This window comes from Austrofundulus limnaeus, unplaced genomic scaffold (assembly GCF_001266775.1).
Source record: "Austrofundulus limnaeus strain Quisiro unplaced genomic scaffold, Austrofundulus_limnaeus-1.0 Scaffold22, whole genome shotgun sequence".
Lineage (NCBI taxonomy): Eukaryota > Metazoa > Chordata > Actinopteri > Cyprinodontiformes > Rivulidae > Austrofundulus > Austrofundulus limnaeus.
In genome coordinates, this window is record NW_013952424.1 from 2,232,301 (window position 1) to 2,254,097 (window position 21,797).

At 41.3% G+C, this 21,797-nt stretch overlaps 2 protein-coding genes across 6 annotated transcripts in view; one reads left to right on the plus strand and one right to left on the minus strand.

Moving 5' to 3' along the window:
- Positions 1–20,247, plus strand: part of prrt4b (proline rich transmembrane protein 4b) — a 36,999-nt gene extending 16,752 nt beyond the window's left edge. The window contains exons 3-6 of one of the 2 annotated variants that reach the window (XM_014004187.1): positions 504–560; positions 6,589–7,708; positions 11,550–11,657; positions 16,891–20,247. In XM_014004187.1, the coding sequence (XP_013859641.1) occupies positions 6,679–7,708; positions 11,550–11,657; positions 16,891–18,932 (3,180 nt within the window). In that variant the 5' untranslated portion in view covers positions 504–560; positions 6,589–6,678 and the 3' untranslated portion in view covers positions 18,933–20,247. Of the gene's footprint in view, positions 1–503; positions 561–613; positions 699–6,588; positions 7,709–11,549; positions 11,658–16,890 lie in introns of those variants that run through there. The other variant, XM_014004188.1, reaches the window with a different exon arrangement.
- Positions 19,589–21,797, minus strand: part of impdh1b (IMP (inosine 5'-monophosphate) dehydrogenase 1b) — a 23,270-nt gene continuing 21,061 nt past the window's right edge. For all 4 annotated transcript variants that reach the window (XM_014004190.1, XM_014004189.1, XM_014004191.1 and 1 more), the window contains one exon: positions 19,589–21,450. In XM_014004190.1, coding sequence (XP_013859644.1) covers positions 21,429–21,450 — 22 coding nt within the window. In that variant the 3' untranslated portion in view covers positions 19,589–21,428. The remainder of the gene's footprint in view (positions 21,451–21,797) is intronic.

The following is a 21,797-nucleotide window of genomic DNA, read 5'->3' on the forward strand; positions in this document are numbered from 1 at the left end:
AGTTTAGGTTAGTTTTAGGGTCAGGTAGGTACCTGTGAGGTTAGCCTTAGGGTTTGTGGTCAGGGTTAGGCTGTACAAATGTAATGGAAGTCAATACAATGTCCCCAAATATATAGATGGGCGAACCTGTGTGAGTGTGTGTTCATGTAGAGGCTTTGCGTTTCATTTTCAGACTGTGTGCTTGCATAAGCTGCCTGCCCAGCTGTGTGTCCGGGGCGTCCACGGCTGTGGCTTGATCTTTGGTAATGAACAATTTGCTCAGTGAGGTGTGACCACAAGCCTTGTGATGGCAAACTACTGATGCAGTGGGTGAGAGAGACGGACACAAACAGAGGGAGAGAGAGAGAGAGAGAGAGAGAGAGAGAGAGAGAGAGAGAGAGCAAGTGGGAGGGAGAGACACTAGAACTCTATTCCACACAGGCAAAGCCACAGAGGCTTGCAACAAACCTCCCTCGCCTGCAGCGCACACACACACTCTCTCTCTCTCTCTCTCTCTCTCTCAGACACACACACACACACCGCTGGCTGTGGATTCTCCATCTTATTCCCAACATCTGCAGGTAAGCAGCTGACATTTTCTCACACCATCATTTGTGTTTCTGTGTTCAACTCTTGAGATTTTCAGTCAGCCGGTCTCAGAACAGCAGCATCGATTCCTGCGTGCGTGTTGTCGTGTAGTGGCTGCAATTACACTGCAGGTAACATGTTTGATATTATGAAAACATGTAAGGCTAGAGAGCAGTGTCGCTTTTTATTATCAAGAGCAGAAAAATGGGAGAAAATCATGTTACTTTTATTTTGGGGATAATGGGAGTAGTGTGAGGTAATATGGTTAAACCCCACATTGTGACTTTGACATCTGTATTTGTCATTAGAATCCAGCTGGTCTTATTTTACGTCAGAGAAATACATATGAATATGTTTTGGTATTTAGAAAAAATGTAAATAGTATGTGTTCGAGCAACCATTTTTTTCCATGCGAGAAAACATGCAGCCCATTTTTGCAGCAGCAGAATCCAAAAGGGTACCCAAAATCCGTGGGATTAGCCGCAACGTCTTTGGCTTCAGCCGTCACGGTGAAGGCAGCCGGTGGAACGTCTSTGCTCGAGAGCATCCTTCTTTGCTTTTTTTTTTTTTAAAGGAGGAGGACCTCTGCATCCATCAGAGCCAGGGCTAACACCAACATTAACCCAGCTTTGTGTTTAAAGAAGGGTTTAAAAGAAACTAAAGCTACTTCAGGGGAGAAAAAACAGGTAAATCATGAGTGTTCTGACTGAAGTTCTGAAACTGCAACATCATAAGTATCTTGTTGGTAAATAGTGACTCAGGGCGGTGTGTGGTTTGGTGAGTCGACAGCAGATAAATCACCTGTTGGAGTGCTTCCTTTTTGAAAATGCAACAATGGCTTCGGCTATTCTTAGACATGAGAGCAGCTCTCATTATAGTCGATAATGCGCAGGGACAATTGACTGTGGCTGGTTGCCTAATCCAATCTGTGAATCTGCCACAACTCATGGGTTGATGATGGTGCAACAAGAATTTAATTAGGTCTGGGACTTGTTAAAAGTTAAACCAAATAAAGTAAATAATACATATTGTATAAAGGGTACTGTTTATTGGATATTCAGTTAGTACTTCAAGCACTAATAAGATGGTTAGATTTAGGTTTCGCAACTATAATTTCCTAATTTTCCCTTTGAGTTATACTCTGTTGGATATAATTCCATACACAGGGGTTAAACAATGAAACTGAAACACCTGTCATTTCTGTGTGGGAGGTTTCATGGCTAAATTGGACCAACCTGGTGGCCAATCTTCATTATTTGCACATTGCACCAGTAAGAGCAGAGTGTGAAGGTTCAATTAGCAGGGTCAGAGCACAGTTTTGCTCAAAATATTGCAACRAACACAACGTTATGGGTGACATACCAGAGTTCAAAAGAGGACAAACTGTTGGTGCACGTCTTGCTGGTGCATCTGTGACCAAGACAGCAAGTCTTTGTGATGTATCAAGAGCCACAGTATCCAGGGTAATGTCAGCATACCACCAAGAAGGACCAACCACATCCAACAGGATTAACTGTGGRCGCAAGAGGAAGCTGTCTGAAAGAGATGTTATGGTCTAAAACCAGGTGTTTCAGTTTCATTGTCTAACCTCTGTGTGTTCCCAAGAATCAGCACAGAGCTCAACCCTCGCCAGCCATTTAGCTTGTATTGCATTCAACCACAACATCTCTCTCCAAAGGTGGTAGGTTCACAAGGAGGTGACTATATTTTAGATTGGCCTAAAAGAACTTCAGGAATCAAGGCTGGACCAACAGTTTCCCTAACGAGAACAAGGTATCCTGTTCTGTGTGGTGGTCCTCCATCATCAAGGCACAACGACGGTTCAGTGGTTAGCACTGACGCTGCACAGCAAGAAGGTCCCGGGTTTGATCTCCAGTTCGGACCTGGGGTCTTTCTGTGGGGAGTTTGCATGTTCTCCTCCTGCTCGCGTGGGTTTTCTCCGGGTCCCCCAACCCCAAATACATGTACAATAGGTTGCCTTCAGGCCCAGGCCTCCCTTGAAAAAGAGATCTGAGATCTCAATGGGACTTGCCTGGTTAAATAACGAGAAATAAGGACGAATGCTTCCTTCRGTTCCGAAAGGAGTCAGTTCAAATATTTGTTCATTAATCTAAGTACGATGGAGCAATGCTAAAATAAAACCCCAAAGCTCAGATGATGTAGTTTTGGATGAGACTAATTCTTGAGCAGTTTTTATAAAGGTTGCAACGAACAGCTTAAATCCATCTGGGAGAAATGGCTCGATTGTCCTTTTTCCACTTTATCTTTCTGAAAACTAAAAGAACCGGCCACCTGCTGGCTCTGTTAATTACACCCTTTCTTTTACGCTACTTTACGCAAAAAAATACACCCCTGCCGGCTTGGTAATGAATTGGGAGCATTTCAACCCAGAAATGGTTGAAAGTCACTCACCGACTCTTCGAAACATATGAGACCACATCGCCCACATCGCAGTCGCACTTACACATCACCATGGAAATAATAATGAAAAAGTACARCTGGTAAATATGCACACCCACTCAATAGGAGCAGAAAAAAAAAACAACCATCACCCTGAACAGGCGCCTTTTTTCAGGAAGGTAAATTGCTCTATTATCCTGGACTGTGCCACCAATACAGAGACGGGTTTACATCGGGTTTGTTAAAAAGTAATTACGGTGGCAGCCCTCCGGTTGTCTCAATTTCTGGCTCCCCCAGGGTGCAGAGCCTCTCCATTTCTGTCAATCAGCAGAGACAGACATCTCTAATTCCCCTTTTTGTTACCACAATACTTTTTTTCTTGCTTTTCAAAAAGCTTTAACGTTGTGATCAAGCTGAGGCTCGTAGAAGCAGACTCCTCGACGTCAGATCAAGACAAGAAAAGGAAATCTCCATGGAGAAATAAGCTACAGCAAGGTGAAGGCAGATTAAGATCAAGATGGCTGATAGAGCTGAGAGAAGAGTCGAAGGGTTCTTTTTCATGAAAACACACAGATTCAGGCTAACAAACGAACTCGAGCATCAAGGAGACTGCTGCAGTTTCTGCTCTGATGTCTTTCTCCTCCACTGTCCTTGTCTTTTGCTTCACTGAGTGCGGCAGAACGTCAAACCCCTTGCGTATGTCAGGAGCAATGACACAAAACACCAGAAAAGAAAAAAAAATAGTAGCCGGGTGTTGTAAATTCACCACAGACACTTTTTAATGCTTTTGTTCCCGTTGCCCTGCTGCCTGTCAGCCGCTGCCTTCAGATCTGATGTGGCTAGAAATGGAAAGAACATTAGATTAACTGTGGCAGAGTGCAGCTAGCACATAAATTATCTTTAGATGTTTAGAATTGGAAATGGAGTTGTGACACCAAATTTATTGCATCTGTATCACAAGGGATTGCAACATCTTTGTTGTTTCAGCTTTTATTTTTATAAAGCACATCCACGTGACCATTGAGCTACTGGGGTTCACAGATCTGTAGTTTTCTACAGTGGCAAAATCTGATATTTACTGTGTAAACAGAAAAGATGTAAACTTACTAAAAATAGTCTGGAAAAAACACAATGATGGCCAAGCTGCATTGTATTTGAGTGGCAGAGCATAAGAGGCAGTTGGGGGTTCAGTATCTTCCCCAAGAACACTTTAGCCCTCTGCAGGGGCCGGGGATCAAATCCTTGATCCTCAGTCTGAAAGGTGACCTCTCTATGAATGTGCTAAAGCTGCCCCAGAAAAGAGATGATTGTAGATAAGAGAAAATTGCTGTTTTAGTGTGTACAGATGTAGCATTGATTATGTGTAAGCACGCAATACTCTATTGTGTAGTTTGAAGAAAAAGGAGAGAATTTTCTATATTTTTATCCCGGGTGCTTTGCATCCCACCCCTCTTCAGCTTCCAGTTTCAGTCTAGTTTGACAGAGGGGTTTACGACTATGTAGCGGCGCAGAAATATTTTATTTACAAATTAATTAAAAGACGTCAACAAGGGAAGACTTAAACTGAAGTTCTGCTCCTATACAACAGTGAAAACCTATGTGTTGCCTAATGTTGGACTTTTTTTATGACCGTTATATCTCTGATGGTGGGGCCCAAGTGTTAATTTGATCCATCAGAAATCCTCAGCTCAAATTTCGTTCTTTGTTACATAGCTTACAGAAATGTTATCTAGCTCCTGTTTGACAGCAACTTTGGCAAAGGTTAATCTATTTTAATGGCTAAACAATTAGTTGTTGCCACTTTTCATTGTTGCCAAATCCCAAAATAACCCAAACATTACATGAGTGGTAATGTWTATTTGAATTAAACTGAAAGTGATCCCTCACCAGCCTGCTTTAACCACATGAAAGGGTTGCTGCGCTGAAATGTGAGAATGCTGTGGGAAAAATAAATTATACATAATCTCTGCTGATCAAATCATGCATATTTTAGGTTTCCAATCAACAAAAGAGCCACTAGGGAGGAATGACAACTCACTTCAAAACCACGATTCTCTTTCACCACCAGTTTACTGCCGTCTGAAACTGTTGATGAAAACTCGTGAAGGAACCAAGAAGAGTCCATGTGTGGGTGTTTACACCTACAGAACARTACACGTGGGCAACAAAAGCACACTGTGCTAACGTGCAGAGTCAGGTCCCAATTCATCTACAACCATATCTCTGCATGCATGAACTGTTTGCAGGTTGGTCACTGCAGGCTCGAACACAGGTTCCTATAAATAAAGCCCTCACTTCCTTGGAAACCGATGTTCATGCTGCTCAATCAAAGGGCTAAAAGTGGGGAGTGTGTGGGAAGCTCTGTGTTTAACCCCATGCTAGTCAGACTTAAAATGAATGTGACTTCCTCTACAAGCTGGCTCCATCCCTCGAGGCTTTAACACAGGAGGAGAAGGCTGGTCAAATCCCTACCTCTGATTAGTTCGATTCTTTGGTCTTTTAGTTCAGTTTATGAGCTTGTGGAAAACAGTTGAAAGACTGCATGCTGACAGCTGACTTTCATTCCCAAGGTTTAAACTAAGAGTTCCAGCTGTTTGGGTCAAACCTTGTAACCAACTTTGTGCACAATATCAAGTAATTTTGTGAAAATTTGTATGTATTGGTGCACAGAGTATCCATTTCTTAAATTGGGCTGATTCCAAATATTTGTCAGTTTTGGATGTGCACCTAATTATTACCAAATTATTAGTGGTCAGCAAATATGTTAGGTATGATGCCCAATTAGTACCACGCCAAATTTGAGCTCAGTATCCGTAAAATTTACTGTGTTACAGCCATTTTATGCATTATAAACACCACTATGATGCAGGCAAGAGCTTCAATCTGATAGCAACTTTCTGTGAATAGTAATGTTTTTTTCTTTCTTACTCCCCACAACAATATTTTTCTCCATCTTCTTTAAAGAACACATAAATCTGAGACTTAAAGAGACTAAATCCAAAGCTGTGGGTTATTTAAGGCGGAGTTAAGAACAACGAAAGCACACAGGTTGTTGTTCTTGCAGGGGAAATTCCTCCGGTGCTCCAGTCTTTTCACTGAGGCAACAGGCTGCTGACTTTGAACCATTTGATGCTTTATGAAAGAATAGGAGGCCCCCCTTCATTCTTAGGATGGAAATCCAGACTTCCATTCTTTACTGACCTCCCCCAAAACCTAACTCTCAGACATAAGTGACCACTGTTGGAGATTATAAGGATATAAGTGCTTTCATTGTTTGATAATTGAGAAGAAGATGCTATTATGGGCTAAAACTCCTCAATTTTTCCAGATGATGTTATTTCATTTTAAAACTATTGCATGAAAGGAATGGTGGACCTTTATTTGTGACATGTGGTTTTTGACTTTAGTTTTTGTAGCCTGCTTAGAAAGGTTTGAAGAGTGTCATAGTTTCCATACTTGATTTGTAAGCAGGTCAGTCTCTGAGAAACCAGCAATCAAAAGTGTTTGAAAAAAGGCAAAAATAAAGAGATGTTAATCTCTCAAGAAAATCCAAATGCAGCTGTCCACCATGAGTAGAAGAAAAGTGTGTCACCAAGTGTCCTGTGTGTTCTTGTCTTCTAGGCCATTCTGCAGAGAAGCCAACTGCACCCGCCTCAGGGAGCAGGAGAATAGAGAACAACATGTGACAATCCGTGCTCCACTGTCGGCAGCATGCTTCGCCTCCTCCAGACATTAGCTCTCTTCTTCTGGTATTTTTTACTACTTCACAGGTGGGCTCTGGCGGACGAAGAGGCCAGCTGGGGGCCAACTACGGCGAGCAAAACTTCATCTGAGAAGAAGCCGAGCAGTTATTGGTGGACCCCATCCTTGCCAAAGTTTCCGTCCTTTCCCTCGTTTCCATTTCGCAACCCTTTTTATGGAAGTTCAGAGGACAAAAACGAAGCAGCTGCCTCGAGCACAGCTTCCAAAGGGCTGACAGAACTAACTGATCACTTCCAAGACAATACAGGATCAGGAGAAGGGATCGATTCGGGAGAAACTCAGTCGCCCACCGCTTTGACTCAGGGGCTCCTCRCGAGCTTGACAGAGATAAGAACCGAATCTCTTCCCACAGGGACACCAGATTCTTCGCAGASCAGCATAGTTAAAATCAACAATGCTGCTTTTGTTTCTCCCACAACCAGCTTTATCAGAAACACTTTGTTCACCAACAGTCCCACCAGCAGTCACACTCCGAGACAAAACACAACAGATACCCACCCACCACCGGAAACCRCGACAAGAACAAAACCCAACATGGACGTGACTACACAACACCTCACGGATGAACCAAGTGTTTATCAAGAGGCATATTCATCAGAGAATGTTTATTCAACAGTACCRCCAGAAACTACAGTTCCCACTGCCCTGACGTGGGCTTCAGCGCAAACGACAACACTAAACCCAGGAGTGGTGGAGCTGACCAGCACACGTGATCTGAGGCCCGTTACTCATCCTACATTTGTTACAGAGCCAACAAACTCAACTGTTGATGTTGCGAATCAGTCATCAGTGGGCACAATGTCAGAAACAGCCCCCACCCAAAGCCATACGGACGGAGGCTTCTATGGAACCATGACTGTGAATCCCAAAAACCAGCCAGGGACGCCCCCCTCTACCCTCAGGATCGATCGTGAACAGGTTCAAAAATTTGCAACAAGCACAAATCAGAGCCAGGGACCCAACTCCACAACTGCAGGAGGTAAGCAAAAATATTCTAATCAATAGAGACTAAACTGACTCAATGGATGTGATCAATCATGTGTTCAATAGACGTCTGACAAATGGCAGGAGACTGTGTGGCTTTGATCAATGGCCTTTTTTTTTTCCAAAATTTGCATAAAAATTAGACCCTGTTGAAAGCAAACGTGCAAGTCAAAAATGACATTGTGACTGGGAAAGAGTATTTTAGAGACAATTAAGGCTTTTTAYGTTCAACGTGTACATCAAGTACAAAACATCTTAAATCATTGAGTAATGTGTTAATTTAAATTACCCTTCAAATGCTGGGTGGTTGCATATTAATATAATCTGCTTTAGATCCTTATTTTCCATTTCACAATGTCCTCCACGCAGTAATTTGTCCCATCCCATTTAAAAATCTACCCATCCCTTTAACTGCCCCTTTAACCAACTATGATGAGATTCTCAGCAGCAAATTTGCTTCTACCCAGTGAGTCATTACAGTCGAGCAGGGAGGAAAGACTAGGTGATGRAAATCTAATGAGCACTTGCATGAAAAGGGAAAAGCTAAGGAAYAAAAATGGCTACCGGAGCGATGTACGCTTCAGGAGTCCCTGATTTGACATTGAGGCAGTTCCACCTTGTYCCTGCCCATCCCCCCATAACAATAGCCTGCCTGGTGTCTGTAATGAGTTTGCAGGAGGAGTCTGTATCCTCCAAGTACAGACACATTCATCATGTGGGGTGAAAGGTCGGACAAGAAAATCACGAGTTGATTATTCTCCACCAGGGATTGGTATGCATCTGATGCAGTCGTGACAGATGAGCTTCACTCTGTCATTGCCATCCCACCAAATATCTATTATTGCTTATACAGTTTTAAACAACAACAGTGACATGGCTCTGTCTCAGTTCAGSGGCTGCAGCCCACATWGGGCACCTTTGTCGGCTGCTTACGTCACTGCACCATAGGCTGTCTCAATTCGTAAGCGTGTACTCGTGCGGCCGACAAACGTTTCTGACAAAACGCTGAAAATGTAGGGTGCATCCGAGTATCCTATGTAGCCGACGATATCCAAGAGTTCAGTGTAACGTCAAATGACTCACGTAAGGTRGACTTATTTCCTCTCTGTCCACCTCAGAGTAAGAAGAGTTTAGTTTCCATTTCAAGTGGACTTAAAGTTCCAAAAACGTTCTTCTTTATTTTAACTRGGAGATTTGCTTTGAAAGTAATAAAGAGTGAAAATGTGAACGCTTGTCTGTTTTTATGCAATAGATCCCATCCAGGGTGCAACCTATCTCAGAGATTATGACCATAGTGAGAGTTGGAATGTAGGTGGAGCAGTAAATTGAGAACTTTTCCTTTTAGCTCCTTTTTCACTATGACAAGTCGGAGCAACAACCTCATTAAGCACAAGGCCCTATTTTGTTGCTCCATCTCCCACGACTTCCTACTAACTCATGAACAAGACTTCTAGACAYTCAGACTCCTTAGATTGAGGCAAAAGACTCTGACAGTAGGAAAATTTTGACTTTGTACCAARAATGTGAACACAGTTTGGATCATAAAGCACTAGATGCAACTTAGAAGTGCACCTGACATTCCATACAGAACTATTTTTGTAGATGCTATATGTTTTTTTTTTTTTTAGCAAGAAATGTTTGTAACGGCAAGCATCATTGTTTTTAACACTTCAGGACTTTTCATGTTCAAAACGAACTGTTTCTCAGTTAGCAAATGGATTGGAAGTCACAGCTTTCACATATTTACAGATTATAAAATATCCTGATAGTTAATCCACGTTCCACATCAGCTGTGTTGGAATGCAACACATCCAGATTTTGATCTCAGACTCTCCCGAATCTCTCGTCTGCATAGAGCGTGTCGGTTGTTGTGTCTGCTGTTGTTTTCCGATGTGCACCGTGTGGTGGCAAACAGAGGGGTTTCAGCTGGACGGCGGGTGGAGGTGGGGTTTGTGTATCAGTATTCTGAGCGCACACTCAGCAAAACCACTGTCTCTCTCCTGAGGGACCGTCTGCTCACCATTCACTGTTGGGGAAGGTGAACACGCTTCTTGACATTTAAACTCCTCCATCCCCCTCTTCTGTTTGACTTTTTTTTCCAGCTTTCTTTGAAGAACCAAAAAGGTTAAACGTGGGTGAGAAGCCAGTCTGAACTTGAATTAAAATGAGATCAAATAGTGTGTTTTCTGTCTCATAGTAGAAACCAAGTAGAGAATAGTTAGAATATATGAGCATCGCGCCCCTTTGTTATCATAAAATTCCCCTTTATTAGTTTGTCAGGATTGCTAGACTTAAATCGCCCCCTACCGCAGATAGTAAACATTTTCTCCACAAAAGCAGGGCAGCTTCTCATGGATCAGGAGAGCATTTGCCCTTGAGGAAGCTACCAGGAACAAAAAGGCAATGGTTTGAATCTGTGTCAGATCATCTATTTAAGGGGCAACATGAAGAAGAGGGCAAGAAGCAAGAGATGAAAAAAAGGAGTGGGGGGTGGAGAGAGAAAGGAGTACTGGGAATATAGGTTGGCCAGAGCCATTATTGCAATTTTTCATTCATCCTACTTATTTTTCCCCATTTTCAAGCACATGTTGTCTATGATTCAAAAATAAATCACTAGAGTTGGATTTGTAACTGATTGATCATGAAAATAAATATGCACGCAGATTTTGCATGTAGCACAAATACTGCATGCCCTTTTTTTCGATTTCACACAGAATATACGCTTAAATGCAAACCGAGAATGCTGTGGGAGGTTAAATATGACCGTCATCTCCCCAAATCAATGTTTTATTCCCAGCCTGATTGGATCTGAAGACAAGAGTTTCCTGATAAAAACACGACAGAGCAATAAGGATCATTTTGTTCCGATTTCAGACTGAAATACAAAAGCATGATGCAATCAGCCACAAGCAACAGAAATCACAATGAGCTGCAGAGTTACTGTTATTATCTTTCTAACCTAGCTAAAATAAGCTCAGTGTGTTTGTAAGAATATCATCCATGTATTTTCAGAAAGTAGCACAGGTTTGAATAGATAATGATGTAACAGAGTGCAAYATCATCTTTCTGTACAGCATAATGTGGAGTACAATTAAACGATATAAKGGATTATAAATACGACTGAAACTGTCTTAAAATGATGGATTCCAGCTTTTTTCGYTAGGGAAACATTTCAGAATGAAAACATTTTTTGATGCAGTTTTTTCACAGACTTCTGAACCTCTGCAATTTTTACTTCTAAGCGATTGTGTTTTTCTAAAACACTTTCTAAACCCAGTTCTCTTACTGACCTGTTGCCAAATAATCTAATTTRTTGCAAAATGAATCATTACGTCCTAAATTTTTACTGTCCTGTTGTGAAACGTATAAAAAAAGTAGAAATGTCTTGAAAATGCAGTTTTGTATTATTGTCTTTAGCTGTTGCAGTCTTTCTGGGACTCTTGTTTTTTCATCAGCTTCAGTCGCACTAGAAAGAAGTCTGGCTTTGCAGTCAGCCAGGATGTACACACCCACCCACATCCACATAAGGATGTCAATGTAATTAGACCACAGAGGCCCCGGTTTTCTGAGCTATGGATGACTGACTACAACTAAGTGGCTGACAGACCGGACTTTGACAGAACTGGGTTAAGAGTTCTGTTCTCCCACTTTTTACAGAGCTAAGTCTCAGATGTACTCTAAATTGAGAACAGGGAGGGTTAAACAGTCCCGTGGCGAGCTCCAAGTCTGCTGACCAGTGCTCAGATTACACTGAAGATGCAGTTTTTTGTAATCTAATTTTTTATTCCTGGGCATTTTGAGATTACTCAAGAGGCGAAACTGTGTTTTATCCCCAGAGCTGCCAGGCGCAGAGGATGAAAAGGAGAACAAAGTTGTGGATGCAAGACTGCCGACTGTTTCCACACCATCCGCCAAGCTGCTCAAATCCACAACGCAGAGCACAGGTGAGCAAACATGTAAGAGGTTCTTTAATATCCTCTTTGCACGCTTTTTTCGTAATCGCTCCGTATGTTTCGATACCAGCAAGTATGTCAGAAAGTCCAGAACAGTGACCCTGCATTTTGTTTCTTGAAGCTAATTGCTTCCACTGGGAGAGGAAAACTGCTCATCCAAGCTGTAAATTTAAAGAAAAGATGGGGAATGATGCCCACCCGCTGAACTAAAATGCCTCTGTATTGTCCCTCAGACAAATACTCCCTGCTCTAATGAAAGCAGGTTCCTTTTAAAGCAATAAAAGTCCCACCAAACTTCTACTGGGCAGAGATATGGGTGCTATTTAAGATGAAGGCTTGCTGTTGGGCGGAGCTTGAAGTGTCTCAAAGGAACAGTAACAAAATCAGAAAAGTGGTGAAAGAGGGGCCAGTAAAGTTAAAATAATTCAATTCATTTCAATTTAAAAAAAAACTATTGATCCCAGAGGAAAAATAGGTAACAATTAAGTTACAGTTCTAAGAAGGAATTCAGACCAAAACATTGTAGTTCCACTTTATAAAGACCCAACTGAATGATTTAAATGTGAAAAGGAAGGATATAAAAGCATGATGTCTTCTTTAAAAAATGTTAAATTTATGGATATAACAACTAAAATGAAGGATTAGGGATGAAACTGTTTTGCAGCCATGAACTTCCTGTTATTTCTTCTGTTGCTGTGAAACATCAACATGTAAATCTCAGGAGCTCCAACACCCATCCCTGCGGCATCCCTGTCTCTGAACATCTAGAAACTAAACATTCAGACTCTGATGGTCACTTCTTCACATACTTGGATTTTTTTTAAACTCAAGGTAGTGAAATGCAGAGGTCTATAAAGTACATGAAAAAATAACTAAGTAAAAATAAAAATACCTCAACAAAAAATGAAAAAAAAGATGAAGGCTTGCTGCAATTTCTGTCAGTGAAGTTGGTCAGATATCTGGATCAATTCTAGTCCTGCCCCGTTTCCAAATTGGCTCTTTGTTCTTGCTTCATCTATGTGAGAGATACCAAAAAGGAAGCTGAACCTGATGTTCTAATTTAGTGCAAATAAAATAAAAACGGGCTCCAGAACAAAGCAGCTCAGATGCAGCTGCCACTAAAACTAATAAATAAGACTCTCGCAATTTAAAGATCCGTTCAAAGAGACTTGAATTAAATTTGGATTGGGCTTGTGGGACGAGACGGCAAATTGTTACATAAAACAAATCATTTTTAATTGTTTTGTTTGTGACACACTCTACATTGTTTTTTTAATTAGCTGTCTAATGAGGTAATTTTTTGCAATATAATAGGGGGTCATTGAAAAGGATTAAGTTGAAGTTTTAAATTGGGCTTTCTTTTTTATCTCTAAACCACAGCAAATCAACAATAGTCAATACAAAAATGCCAGTAATTTTTTTACAGATATTTAGCTAAAATTAGTTGTGGTAGAAGCCAGCTGTCATTCTCACCACTGTGTAAACCCCCTAAAGTAGTTCAACCTTATAATCCCCTTTTTATATCAGTGATTTATGAACATATCAGTATCACAAAGCTTATTTTCTGGTCAGACATGTTTCTTAAAAGATCCACAGTTGGCCCAGTTCACAGGAGCAGATGCAGCCTACATTACCTCACCCAGATTCAGAAAATGATTTGAAGTGATTCGCAAAAATAGACCTGTCAAATTTTCCATGAGCTGATGAAGAAAAATGAACTTTGTTCTCATCAGCCGGTTGCACCTAAGTTCTGACGGGAGCTAAAAATAAATTCCTGAACACACACCGAGTTATCAGCGGGACGTTCGGCATCACATAAATGGTTTTAAAATGAATTTTCTCAATTCCTTGGAGCCTCTCCTCCTCTTTAATCTGACTTCACTTAGTGATCCAGTTTAATGTTTTTTTTTTTCAAGAGGTGAGCCTAATTTAAAATGAAGACAATCAGCTTCAGCTCCCAGTTTCAYGGTGCAGAATCAACCCAGACAATCAAACTGCTCAAGTTTCTTTCAGTCCTTGTACTTGCAAAATAAAGCGTTGTTTTTATTACTTTGGTCCATATTGAGCACCTCAAGTGAGATTTTAGGGGTTTAAAACAACACAGACAGAAATTAAAACACACCCATGTGAACCAGCGGTTTTCTTTTTAAATAAGCCAATCTTTTCAGTCGCCACAAAAATGAAGCGAAACAATGTTTTGTGCGCGTTTGAGTGCTTAATGAAGTACTAGACAAATCGTAATGAAACATTCATGTGCATCTAAAACTGATTATATTTTCCAACCTAATTTAAAATGGCAAAAACAACCAATTGACTGTAGAAAATACAAAAAAAACAACAACATATAATTCAGTCAGTTTTAAAGATTTTGAGCTCAAATTCGAGACATACCCATGTACGGATACTAGGACTGCCACGATTAGTTGATTAGTCGACGACTAATCGATTATTAAAATAATCAATGACTAATTTAATAATCTATTAATCGTTTTCTTTTTTGTTGTTGTTCTTTACTTCGTTTTTCTCTCCAAACTGCTTTGACACCTTCCACTGCCACATCTGCCTTTCTGTCCTTGACACACATGCACAGTAGTGGTAACTGGGGTAGGCCGTGGACGTCACAAGACATACAGACAGGCTCTGGTATCATGGCTACCCAGACACGGAGCTCAAAAGTGTGGGATCATTTTAAGAAAATGAAAGAGAAACCTGTGCAATATCTGTAGAACAGAACTTACCTTCCACAGCAATTATTTTTAGCATATAGCAAAAATCTAACCATGGTTATACAATAGCAGCTGCATTCTGGCGCGATAAGCTGTATGTTTTATATTCAATTAATGTATGATCTGATTAGTCGACTAATCGAAAAAAAATAATCAGTGATTAATTAATTATAAAAATAATCGTTTGTGGCAGCCCTAATGGATACTGCACATTATTTTTCATGGTTCCGAGGTGTTAACTGTCCTCAGCAGGAGAGGCTTGTGCCCACAGGAATGTGTCAGATGACCTGAGCAACACGCAGTGGAGCGTTATTCTCTCCATCTATCCATCCTCGCTCCGCAGCCACCGTCACGTACCAACCCAAACCCCGTCTGGAGTGAGCCGGCAGATCAGATGTGACACCAGCTGACATGAACATGACCCTAATTCAACACGTGTCACCGTCTCCACTCAGTCCGACTCGCGGGCAGTCGAGTCACTGCCCTGGAAAGCAAACAAATGGGCAAACAAGTCACCGAGCTAACACTGCGCTAAACCCCACCTGCTTTATCAGCAGCCTGCACGCTCAAAAGCTTCCCAGCTCTGTTTATTTTACACACCAGTCCCATTTCCCACATCACCAATGTTATGATAAATGATGCAGCAACAGTAGCATAACTGTATTTTTCTGTTCGTTTTTAGTATGTTGTGTTACCAATTTCTGACAGCTAAATGGTCATTCCACAGTCCTGCTGCTGCTTTCAGGGAAGGGCAAAACATGATTAAATAAAACTGGGACTCCATTAAAATCAGTGCATCAGCTCAAAAACAAAACCACTCAAAAACATCCGTTTTTTTTTTTTTTCTCCTCTGGGGGATAAAACTGCTGTGTCACAGCAAGAGAGGCACGAACAACATGTCGTGGGGTCATATTTTGGTAAAGCTTGACATTTTCGTCGCGACACTGAGGTTAGAAAAGAAGAAAAAAATGATAAGACTTGTACTGCAAGGCAAGAAGCAGATTTTCCAGCATTCATGAGGATCTGTGGCAAAAAAGAGCAGTTTTCCCCACTAAACGGTTACTTCAGTGTCAGCAGTGCAAGCAAATGCAAGCGCACAAACACGTAGCTCAGACAACACATGCACACATCTGCCAAAAAGGATTGGTTTTTGATCTCATCAAAAAAAGCTGGGGTTGCTAAAATACAGCCACTTTTGGATCTACACACGCAGCATCAGAAAAGACTTAAACGTCTGGATAAGTCGAAGAGAATTGTCATGTTTTTGGAATAAAAAGCCTCCAAGTTTACGACTAATGAACACATCCTCTGGGAGTTTCCCTGTTTTAAAGCCATGTGTTAAAAACAGAAACAGCAATGGACAAAAAAAACAGAACTTTAAAAGAACAAAACCACAAAAAATCCATTTTTTAGTTGTGCATTGGAATCAAATTAGACATTTTAAATTTATTTGCATAGATTTAAGGGTTTTGTGGTGGTGATGTCTGGACATTTATGGCTTTTAAACCTATGCATTACATCAGTAATGGATTGAATGTATTTTCCAGGGATTGCTAGATGACTTTTAACCTATTTTCCACTGTTTCACATAAACCCGAGCCTTTTTTTTTATCTGAAAATGCCATTGACTTATAATATATTGCAACATACATATATTTTACACTTCACTAAACCCACATGCCATGTGATTAACTGTACTGTCAGTGTACCACTTTTTTCCGGTTCACAATAACACCAGGATCCTTTTGGAGGAGTAATAGTCTCTGATGAGCATGCAGCAAAATGACTAATGAGCCTGGGAGTTCGAATCAGAAGCTTTTTCTGTTTTCCTTTTTTTTTTGTCAGTTACATTTGAAAAGCCAGCATGAGCTCGATGGTCATCATGAAAAAGAACAAACACCAGGACACGATGTGTGGCGATGTAGAGGCAGGAGAGTGACAAACTAATATTCTCTCACCCATCTGTGAGAAATTATGATGTGTGAAGCGTTTTTGCACGCAGTAATTGAAGTGCATCAACATGTTTGGGATAAATAAGCTGCTCTGTAAATGTCACGCAAGAACAAGCAGTACGGACATGGTTACTCCGTAATTCTCAAAGCTAAATGACTTCCTTTGTAGTGGTAAAACAGGTCGAACAAAATCGTAAATAACTTTCTTGGAGAGACCAGATGGCTTACGTAATGTAGGAAAGAGCTGTGGTTCTGAGTGGGCTGATCACACACAAACACACACACAAGCCTGCTTTTCTGGGCCTAGTTCAGTTTAAAGTTGCCGTCTTGCGAGCTTTTACACAGGATTAGCACTTTACAGGACCAACACTCCAGCATCTTGGATCAGAGCCATTTGAATATTTATTAAAYGCTTTCAAGCATTTTTCAGAGTCATTTCAATACATACGTTGTGGGACATTCTTACCTCTTTGTCAATGTCTTACTCTGTAATAATTTTGGTTTTCATGCAGTCAGTTTCATCACAATTATAATCTTTCTCTGCAGAGAGTCTCCCTGAATCACCATCTATCCTGTATACTGAAGACTGGATGTCTAACCTGCCAATCAGCGAGGGCACCCTACTTCCAGACTGCAATAAAGAAGGCTCTGGCATCTGCAACTTCTCCTACACCTGGGATGCCACAACTTCCTCGGGCATCAAGCCTACGCAAAATAGCACTGCCACAAATCAGCCAAACAGCCTATACCCAGCTCCGCCCATGTTGGTGCCCCTGTACACAGACTGGAACAGTGCCATGGCAGACTGGGGCCTGGCCTGGGAGGCCCACGTTTATGGCATCGGCTGTGCCTTTGCCATGTTAACATTGGCCTCTGCGCTTAATCTGCTGTGCTTGCCGCTGCGTTGTCCATCGGGATGTGGTTACTTCGCTCTAGTCAGCTTGTTCCTGCTTGCCGCTGGCTGCACCAGGTCTTTCTCTCTCCTGTACGACGCCTATGGCCACCAGGACCGCATACCCTCCACAGAGGCCTCGCTCATGCTATACGAAGCACCTTTTCCATGCATCACAGCAGCTTTCGGTTTGGTTTTCCTTCTCCTCTCCATGCGCTCAAGAATGCAGCTCTCCTATTCGGCCTTCCAGAGACCGTGTTTCCTGGCCTGCCTGGTTGTGTTGCACTTCGCTGCCGCATTTGGTCCTGTGACTTTCTTGAAGTTCTACCAGCAAAAGCCTCCCTTGTGTCTCCTTTTGTCACTCATCTCCCGTGGGGCCTTCGTGGCACTGGCAACATTTCTGTCTGCTGCCTATTTTGTCTTTTATATCTATGTCCGTGCAGACTCGAAGCACATCTACCACCTAAACAACACATCGCCAACACCTGCCGAGCGCTACAACCGCTGCCCATTTGCTGAGAGCCGTGACTGGAACCGTGCAGCTGTTACAGTCTGCCTGTCTGCATTGTTTTCTTTAGCATGTGCAGGACTACAGTTATATGCAATGCTTAATGCTATGGGTGTGGCAGGTGGAGAGGAGGTCTTCCATCCCTGGCCCTGGTGGGCTTTTCAGTTTAGCTGTAGATTGTGTGAGCTTGGAATTTGTCTCACCTTAGCCTTGGTAGTTGCACAACCAGTCTTTTGTTCTGACCAGCTTCCAACTGCTGGAAGTTGCTGGACTGAACTTTTGGCATCCAAGTCACCAATCTTGCCTGGGACGTATCACTGGACACTTAACCAGCAAGAAAAACTTGCCATTGTTGACACTGTTGGGCTTGGAGAAACAGAAAGCCTTCCACTATACACTCTGATGGATGAGAGACTTGGGAGCAGCTTAAACGGCCTGGACCTTCTCTACCACAGCAACCGCGCCTTAGCATACCGAGACCTGGACTTGGATTTGGGAATTCGAAGTTTAGAAAAACCAGAGGAGGACAGAGGCAGAGAGCCATCAGGTGGATCCTCGTTTACCAGCGACTCCACGACAGACCTGCGGCCACCATCACCGATCAACCTCCGTCGTAGCATAGATGAAGCACTCTTCAGCGAGGCCTTGTTCCCAATGAGCCTATTTAGCCCTTCCAGACCTTTTCTCTGCAGCGACATGCCTGTAAACAACCACTGGACGCTTCCCAGCAAAGGCCTTTGTGATCCTCTCTCAACTGATCCTGGTTTTTATCGTACCTCCTCGTGCCAGGAGATGGCCTCTCAATCCCTAGCCCCCCGTGCCCAGTCTAAAGGCGTTGAAGGTGCTCCAGCATCTTCCTCCATGTGCTCATCCTCCAGTTCATCGCCTGAGCGTTGGAGAGGCAGTTCATCTTCGTGCTCCCTCTACCGAACCTCCCTCGGAGGCTCTTCACTTGTCCTCTGCCCGAGCCCAGAAACACATTCAGGAGGACTTCTTCAAGAAGGTGGCATGGGCAATCATCAAGCGGCATCCTCCAGCTTGCAGAGGCACTACCAAACTCTGGGAGCTGCCTCACAGGAGAGCTTGGACCTGTCTGCTGAGGCGGATCGATCTGTGCAGGAAGAATTTATCAGTGTTTGCAGACAAATCGATTCTTCGAGCATCTGCAGCGAGACTATAGACTTATAAAGAAACTTTTATCAACGAGGACCTAAAACGAGTGTTTGTTTTGTGCGGCAAGTTGACCGGATTTTTCAGTGTGTTTGATAGTGCATGTCAGCTTTATATACACACAATGAAAAAAATGACTATAGCTGCCAAAAAGTTTATTACAATTTCTTTAGTGAATGTTCCTGAGAGTCCAAGTGCCAAGACTGTCAAAAGCCAAGAGACCATTTGTAAATTTTTCATGTCTGATAGAAGCTAAAGAAGTTTGTTACAGCCGAAAAAACTTTACTACGTGGTGATAAAGAACAGATTAGTACAAACGTTTTTAAAACACCAACATTCCAATAGCTATTATTGTGACTGGATTAAACTCTTACATACTACTGAAAATATATCTTTAAATATACATAGATAGTAAACAAATCTCATGTTAAGTTGGGATTGAAATGGTCAAAATATAAAATATTTCAGTTACGGCACAACAATGCCCTCTGCTGATAGAAAAAATTATATATGTTACAGTTTTCTTTACATCAGAATCCTTTATGACTGACATACTAATTTATTTATGCTGAAATGAAATTTTGCTTTTTATGTTTAATAAAATGTTTTAACATATTTGGTGTCTTTTATTTTACCCCATCTGCAACAGTTATTCAAAAAGACAGTAGCCAAAACACAGTATTATGTATTTATTCATCTTTAAACATATTTAACAGTGAAAGAAACTTTCCTTTGAGTGTTCAACTGTAAACATGTCTTGAAGTGATATTTCTGAAAACCCTATAAATAAACTACTAAATACTGAGTTTTCCCCCATAAATCTACAAAAAAACAGACTTTATTTCTTTACATTTGGTACTGCTGAAACTGCCATAATTATAGCAACTGTTGAGAAGATAAAAATATACAAAGGAACTCAAGTGAAAAGAAAAAATCTGAGTTGTGCTTATTTGGTTGGACTATAAGGTTTCAGATTAAGACATTCTAATAAGTTAACCTGTGAGAAACTGAAGACAAACCAGTGGAATTTACACATCTCCATATATTTTTATGTACATTTTCTTGCAATTCACTCCAGTTGCAAGCCTTCTGTTAGTCAAATGAAGCCTTTGCAGAACTCTACGCACCCCCAAAATGTACATGATCATGGCAGAGGGGAAATACATCTTGGAAAATTAATGAAAATAAATGTAGGGAAGATAATCATGGTAATGTAAAAAAAAAAAACACTCAAGAGTAGCAAAGTAAAAGACAGGAAAGTTCTTGACATTGATTGCAATTTCACTGAGCTGTTTGCAGCTTTTATCTGTTTCAAGGCAAACCTTTGGTGAAAGAAAGAAAAATATATCTATGCTAGACCATGAAGCACAGAACAAACCAGAGACAAGCTTACAAAGTAAGTTGCTGCAATTGTTTTGGTCTTAAGTTACAAAAGAAGAGTGTCAGAAGACGTGTAAATACACTCGGCAGTTTGTTTGCAAGTGAAGCAGAGTATAAATACAGCCACGGTTGGCTTTTAAAAAAAAAAAAGACTAACATTAAAAACCCTTCATTTTCAATTCACAGCCCCTAGATCTAAATGGGTTTAATAAAAAAAAAAGATGTTTAAATTTTTAAAAAAGGATTCAAATCACAGACAATAACATTAAGTATTCTTGATTGATCCATTTAGCTCATTTTAAACAAAACGCATGAAATAATGCACACGAAGAGCACATACGGAGATGGGAAACTGGTTATTCAGCTCAGTATGTCTGAGGGATTAATGGACGATGTTTGCGGGTCTGAGCTTCCTCCACCGAAGTAATTTGAATAACAATGGCCAATACGGAAAATAAAAAAAAATTAAAAAGCATGACACRTAAGATAATCCATGTGGTGTAATCTAAGCAGCCGCTCTTCAAGTAACACACCTATGAGGACGTAAACACGCAAAAACAAACAAAAACAGTTGCTGTTACAGAATGGCATACTACACAGAAGTACAATGGTACCGTCGTGTTTTTGGATTATGGACAAGTGTATTTAAGGACTGGGATGAGTTTAGTTTCTAAMACGAGTTTGCTGGTACGTGTAGATCCCAAAGGAGCCAAAGTGAGATGCTGCTGACCCGTACCGTGGCTGCCTCCAACATGAAACACACAGTTCACCCACGGTGTCCACACACAACCCTGCTATCTCTTTCCATCAACACACTGAAATAGGATGAGGCTGTATAGAGAACACAGGTGTGTGTGTGTGTGTGTGTGTTGTTCCAGAAGACCCTGATGTGCCGCTTTCTTGAGAAAAAGTCCAAAGTGTTCAGAGTCCGGTGTTAGTTTGAAGGTTCTCTGTTTCTCTACGATGCTGCTCTCCTCCCCAACTTTAACCGGATGAGATACGTTAAAGAGCAGGCGTGACGCAGGGGGAGGCAGAGAGGGTGTAGTGGATGGTGCGGATTTGTTTTTTGGCAGAAGTGGCGATTTAACATTTGGTCACCATCAGATTGAATATCATCTTCACTCCACTAACTACTTAGTAAAGTCGCTTCTCGTAACTGTGGAGACAAACAAATAAAAATGATTGGCTAGGTTAAAAGAATTATTGTTTTCTTTTTTTAAGTGTGTGAATGCTTTGTTTTTATGTTCAGTTTGTACCATCTGTTTATAAGCTATCAAAATGCTACAGTGCACTTTTAACAATACATGCATCAACATGTTCAGTTGGATTGATAACAGCGCTATGACTTTTGGTTTTAGACAGAGGTGTAAAGTAACCAAGTACATTTACGTCGTTACAGTATTTAAAGGCACAATGTGTAGGATTTTGTCAATTCTTTTAGCCGAAATTGAGATAATCACTAATGACAATAATAAAAAACATGTCTAATCATTGCAGACAAAG